The following is a 6,957-nucleotide window of genomic DNA, read 5'->3' as shown; positions in this document are numbered from 1 at the left end:
CTTCAGAATGACGATCATTTTCTATCTGATGAAGCCTTCAGATCATTTGTGCTCCTTACATTGTTTCACATCTTTAAGGTAAATTTGTGCTTTTTGTGAGCTTGTTGTGTGTCTTTTTGAAGTGTGTTTGTGTTAAATCATCACTTTTTTCAACTCTGATTGGTGGGATGAAGTCCTTGATCGTATTAGCAGCTCCTCTCCACGAGAAGTGATCGGTGATTTGGTAATTTGGAAGGATGCTTGTAGTTCCTCATCATCAAGCGAACCTTCAGGTCCTGAAAGCGCTGTGATGAACCAGGAGTGAGAGGAAGCAGCAGCTCTGACCTGCAGGGCAGGTGAAGGAATCTGCAGGACAATCAGAGTTGAGTCATTGTTTTGAGACAGCTCCAGACAAGATACACACACACACACACACACACACACACACACACACACACACACACACACACACACACACACACTCTCTCTCTCTCTCTCACACGCAGACAGGTGAGGGGTGTGTCTACATCTAAAGGGCAGCGGGTCCAACTTGCTCATTTATTCAGCAGCGGCTCTGCAGCTCCCTGATCTTCCCGTCATGGCTTCCCACAGCGCGATGTGTGTGACGGCTCTGCTGACTCTACTGGTTCCAGGTAAGACTGCATGTTCTCACCTGGATCACTTCCTCACAGGGGGCCTAATGAGGTGGAATGTAGATCTAAACCTTTGCTGAAGAACTAACCCGTCTCTGCTGCGCTCCGTGATCCTTCTGCATCACTGGCGTACCACAGGGTTTGGTTCTCGGCCCACTATTACCTGATCACCGGAGAGAAAAACATCACCCTGATGCCACATTTAATTTATTGAATTTTGTTTTCATGTGCTCATCTTCCTTTTTATTTTAATTCCAGGGCTTCAAACTGTTGTTATCTCAGTTTTAGTTCCATGAGCAGCAAGAAAGAAAAACGGTAAAAAAAAAAAAAAAAAATTGACATTCAGACAGAAATGATGTGACACTGACTGTAGAAGATCCCATTTTCTAAAAAGTACCACACAGAAATATGAAACATGACAGATTAGTTTAGTCTGCGGCAGGAAAAGTGACTCCTCGGATAAAAATAAATAAAAGTGAAAAGAAGTGAAAGTCCTAAATGATGTAAATGGTGAAATCTTGGCTCCTTGGCTTTCCCTCCACTGTCATGCTGAAATTTCTCAGCAAAAACTCAAAAGAAAAACTGATGATAGTTTTATCTTAGTGGTCAACAAATTACTGAAAATTAGTTCATGAAAAGTGTTATTAACCTCTTACTCATTAGTTTTCCATGACTCATCAGTTACTGTTTTAATAATGGTTATGCTGGTACTATTGTGGTGTTGGCATTAGATCTGGGTCAGAATAATGACTGATTCACTCTTAATCTCTTTTAATTTTGTTTTAAATTTGTAAAAAAAAATTAATAGTTCACATTAATCAACCAAAATCGATCAAACAAATGGTGAATACATAAATAATTGCAGAGCAATATAATTTGATTTTATGACTGAAAATGAGAGGAAATAAGTACACTGTAAAGAATTTCACTGTTAAAAAAAAAAAAAACGGTAAAATCCAGGCAGCAGGGACTCCAGTATTTTACTGCTTTTTTTTTTTACAATGCACCTACTGTAATTTAACAGTTAAGTACTGTATTTTGAATTACAGTATATTAAAGTAGGATAACAGTGAGTGGTGTGGTAATTTTACAGCGCATCTACTGTTATTTATTTTAGCAGTATACTACTGTATTTTGGATTACAGTACATGCCAGTAGGATAACTGTGTTATGGTCATTTTACAGTAAATACAAGTTTATTCACAAAGAATATTAAATTCGCTATTTTACATTTAATTTCTGTAAATCCCCACAAATTGAAAAAGTAGCTTATAACATCATACGGGGCTTTTGAAATTCTGGACTGAACAGCAAGTCAATCTGGAAACATGTCCATCCATCCCTCATGTTTATCACCACAGCAGGTAACATCCACAAGTCCGACTATTAACACAGAAGACATGACTTTTCTTTTATTTTACTTAAGTTGTGTACCTTCTTGGCTTGTGCTTCTACCAGCTGATCACAAACCTTCCAAACAACTGAAGAAAGTAGCAGGTTAAGCTCGCAGAGGAGACAAGGAGAGCACAGAGCGAACAACGCAACGACCACTCACTCTAATGCCGTTTTCAAGAATCAAGAACTGACAGAGTACAGAGCGCTCACACTAACGCTGTTTCCCAGAATAATCAAAAGTGAACTGATTTAATACTGATGAAATGTTATTGCCAATCCTTCCTGAACTCTGAACTGGAATAAAAATCAGATCAGACCTTTAAGTAGCAAGTTTGAGAACCCCAGGTATAAAACACAGGAGAACATATATTCCATAACATTGCTGTACTTTATTACAAGCCCTCCGCAGACTTTGTAATACTAATAACCTTTACAACATTTGTATTACAAAAAGAAAAGGTATTCCATTACCTATTTGGAATACACTGTACATAATAAAATCCTCAATGAACGGCTTTACTAATAAGCATAAGTTCAGACAACGCATTAAAACAGCACCAAGAACAGTGAAACAGAACAGTCCAGCTTGTGAACACGTCTTTTGTACACGTGGATGTGGACAATAACAATGAAAGTGGAGAAAGAGAAGAGAAGGAGAGAGACAGTGAACAGTGAGAGTACTTGACGGCAGCTTTTGACTGGTATCCTCCATCACCGATGACTGGTGTCTGTAAAACAAACAGACAAACAAAAAATTTAGCAACACGTCACTGGTAAAATAGAAAAATGTGAAACAGACCAGCGGAAGCATGAGGGGATAGAAAAGGGCTAGAGCAACAAACTGTAAAAAGTGTGAAGAAGAGAGAACAGCCAGAGACAGAACGGAGAGAGAGAGTGGTTATTTGGTCATTATAGTTTAGGGAGGGAGGTTACCTCTGACTTGGGCTCAATTACAGAGCTTGCTTTGCCAATTTTAGCAGCCTGACCAGGTGAAACACACCTAATGAAACAGGCAATTATTTATGTCAACTGTTCAATAATCATGCAGACAAACAATCCTGGACACTGGCAGTGTTTTGTGATTAAAAGTAAGTTTACCTCGTTGGTTGAAGTCCACATGGAGAGCTTGGAATGATGAAGAAGCTGTGCTGTCCCAAGTCAGGTTCAGGAATATCCTGTCACATCTGCTCACTCAAAAATAACTTGAGCGATGTGAAAAGTTTGATGAATAATTAAGTGTGGCGTCAAAACAGAAACATAAGCCCACAATTTTCAGTAAGATGCTGATGGATAGTGACACGACTTGTGAAGGAAAATGGTGCCGATCTCCACCGCTTGACAGAAAATACTGTTTTATACTGTTAAATTACAGTTATCTACTGTTATTGTTAACTGACTGATTTTACTGTTAATTTACATGCTGTGGATGGACATTTAACAGTATTTTACATTTATTACAAAAAACTAAGATACTGTTGTAAATTCACAGTAAATTTACATAAATTTGTTACAGTGTATAGTTGATTAAACCCCACCCCTTCGCCATACATTTATGACTTTTTTTAACTAACACTTTTTAAAAAAAAACAATTAAGCTGACGTTACATCTGTTAGTGGGAGGAAGATGCTCTTTTATCTGATGTTGGGAAGAGGAAGATGCTCTTTAAGATGGATGTTAGGAAGAGCTGATGCTCATGCTGCTTCCAGTGGGACATGTTTGATGTTGCTGTCAGGACGACTGATTAATGAAGCTTCTCCTCCAGTTAACAGGAGTTTAGTCTGGTAGTAACCATCAGATCAACAGCGCAATGCTAAGAGCGACATCTGATTTCACCTTTTGCAAAATTAACAAGCTGGCTGCAGCTTGAAATGTGTGTTTGTGTCTGGAATGGTCTCATCTTCTTTCATTGTTGTACTGACAAAAATATCAAGCTGCTCCGTTGAATGAATGTTCGTGAACTGAGAGAACCGTCGCCTCTACAGGCGGTGAAGTAGCCTCCTGAAAACTGAATCCAGAATGTTATTTCAAGACACTTCTCTGTCTTCCAGAGGCTGAGACGCAGTCGTCAGGTGAGTCATTCTGTTCTAAACTCCTTCTCTTCTCTCATCGGTAGCATTTTCAACATGGTGGTGGTGGTGGTGGTGACAAGCCTTCATGTCTCGGTGTGTGTCCAGTGTGTGGCAGAGCGTCTCTGAACAACAGGATCGTCGGAGGGGAGGTGGCCCCCGAGGGGAACTGGCCCTGGCAGGTCAGTCTGAACAGGTTCGGGGTCCAGTTCTGCGGAGGGTCCCTCATCAACGAGGAGTGGGTTCTGAGCGCCGCCCACTGCTTCCAGGGGTGAGTGGGTTCGCTTCCAGACGTCTTCAGCAAACGGACACATGGAGGAGCTGACAGGCAGGGGTTTCTGTTCGCTCTGCGGCTCTCAGTCTCACGACCGCCCGGCTGACGGCGCACCTCGGCCGCCAGAGCCGATCCGGACCGAACCCCAACGAGCAGTCCCGGAGCGTCTCGCAGATCGTCAGTCATCCCAACTACAGCAGCGTGTCGCAGGACAACGACATCGCCCTGCTCAGGCTCTCCTCACCGGCGACCTTCACCAGCAGCATCGTGCCCGTGTGCCTGGCGGCTCCTGGCAGCGCTGCCCACACCGGGGTCAACGCCTGGGTCACCGGCTGGGGGTTGACTAGTGAGAATGGTGGGTCGCATGCAGCTTACTGAAGATTAACATTTGTTGAATTCACTCAGTTGCATCACAAAGTTTAACTACTTCAAATAACTTACCACACTAATGCTAATCACAGCGACTCTGAGCCCAGGCTGACGCCCGCCATGTTGCCATGTGTCGTTCCAGGCTCGTTCTCCAACGACCTGAGGGAGGTGGAGGTGCCGGTCGTGGGGAACAGACAGTGTAACTGTATCCTTGGCGTGGGTCGGATCACCGACAACATGCTGTGCGCCGGGCTCACAGAAGGAGGGAGGGACGCCTGTCAGGTGAACATATTTCATGAGTGAATCGCTACCATAGCAAGGTTAGCTTAAGCAGCAACAAGTGACCACGTGACTGCTCTGATGAAATCGGTAACTCGTTACAGTTTCTGAGGTGTCAGTAGACTCATTCCTCCATCTTTGTTGGAGGTGAAAACCCCCATAGTGCTGACAGCTCAGCTAATGCTCCACGGAGCACGATGCAGTAACGAGTAGTGTAACTTCGTCACTATTTCCATGGAGTAATCAAGTAGTGTAAGGCACTACTTTTTTCAAAAGTAACTAGTGACAGGTAACTCTTTACTTTTTTGAGTAACGGACCCCAACTCTGCTGCTCAGTCATCATCTTTTACGGAGGACATGATGAGGGACTCGTCCTCCTCACTGACTCCTTCTGCTCCTCCAGGGGGATTCAGGAGGTCCGCTGGTGAGCAGGCAGGGAGGCGTTTGGGTGCAACTCGGAATTGTGAGTTTTGGGTCTGGCTGTGCCAATCCTGGATTACCGGGAGTGTACACCCGCGTGTCCCGCTACATGAGCTGGATCAACGGCCGCATCACCAGCAACCAGCCGGGCTACGTCACCTTCAGGTCCGCGGTGACCGACAGCGACCTGAATGTCACCTGCGCAGGTCTCCCACCTCCTCCAACCACCAGTGGAACCACCGTTCCTGCAGCTACACCCGGAACCAACAACTCCACTCCTGCAACTACACCTGGAACCAACAACTCCACTCCTGCAACTACACCTGGAACCAACAACCCCACTCCTGCAACTACACCCAGAACCAACAACTCCACTCCTACAACTACAGCCGGAACCAACAACTCCACTCCTCCAACTACACCCGGAACCAACGACTCCACTCCTGCAACTACACCTGGAACCAACAACTCCACTCCTACAACTACACCCGGAACCAACGACTCCACTCCTACAACTACACCCGGAACCAACGACTCCACTCCTGCAACTACACCTGGAACCATCAACCCTGCTCCTGCAACTACACCTGGAACCAACACCACCAGTGGAACCCCCAGCAGCTCTACTACTGGTCTGTCTTCTTCAAACACCACAGCCGCCTCCTCTCAGACCACCGCCAGCGGGGGGTCCTCCAGTCCCTCCACCTCCCTCATGGCCGTCCTCCACCTCCTGGCCGTCTCCACTAGCCTCCAGCTCTTCTCATAGAGACGAGCCTGAGTCACATGATGTGAGAAAACAAATGTGAGATGAAGGCAAATCCAGTCAGAAGCAAACAAACCAGAAGGCCTGTTCTCTTACTGAAACAGGACACCGTTCACACAAAGCTTTCAAGAGAAAACTCAACATTTTGGGACAATTTTCAGTGTCTGTTTGCACAGGGGTGTTTTCAGCCACTGAAAATGCAACTTTCTTTTCATTAACATGATTTACAAATGGGTTGACGTCGCAGAAGTGGAAAACGGATTATTAATTTTTATTAGCTTCAAGATTAAAAACAAAAAAACAACAACCTTTCCTGGTATTTTCCTGGTCATGGATTAAAACTGCTGGCAGGTTTTTTTGTTTTTTGTATTCAGTGTGAAAATAAACAACGTAAATGTTGTAACGGTGCTTCTTTCCGTCTGATGTTTGACTCTCGTGCTGAAACATTCAAATCCGTCCTTCAAAACTTTCACTGAAGTTCAGTCTTGTCATGTGACGATAGCGGAGATATAAAAGCAAGTCGGGTTGAGCTCAGCTCATGAGGAAGTTACGAGTTTTCATTTGTAACAAAGTACAATTTTACAGACCAGATGTGATCATGTTTTGATCGATGGAACAGACCGTTAAACTATAAGCTTAAATCAATACAGGAAGACACTGTTCAGATGGTTGGTTACTGATAAGCAATTATTTTACTAGTTTCAGACACAACGGAGCTGTTCAAGCGATCGTCACCCCACTCCTCCCCTACCTCCTTC

The 6,957-nt window shown here is 44.1% G+C and overlaps 1 protein-coding gene across 1 annotated transcript; it reads left to right on the top strand.

Moving 5' to 3' along the window:
- Positions 1–229: 229 nt before the first annotated feature.
- On the top strand, positions 230–6,495 carry LOC115386923 (serine protease 27-like). The gene is made up of 7 exons (XM_030089388.1): positions 230–361; positions 486–632; positions 4,077–4,097; positions 4,203–4,365; positions 4,455–4,723; positions 4,880–5,019; positions 5,420–6,495. Exons 2-7 carry the CDS (start codon positions 578–580, stop codon positions 6,200–6,202), a joined length of 1,431 nt encoding a protein of 476 aa, XP_029945248.1. The 5' UTR covers positions 230–361; positions 486–577; the 3' UTR covers positions 6,203–6,495.
- Positions 6,496–6,957: the final 462 nt, after the last annotated feature.

This window comes from Salarias fasciatus, chromosome 4 (assembly GCF_902148845.1).
Source record: "Salarias fasciatus chromosome 4, fSalaFa1.1, whole genome shotgun sequence".
Lineage (NCBI taxonomy): Eukaryota > Metazoa > Chordata > Actinopteri > Blenniiformes > Blenniidae > Salarias > Salarias fasciatus.
Note: the sequence above shows the minus strand (reverse complement) of the source record. Positions and strands in the feature narration are given on the sequence as shown.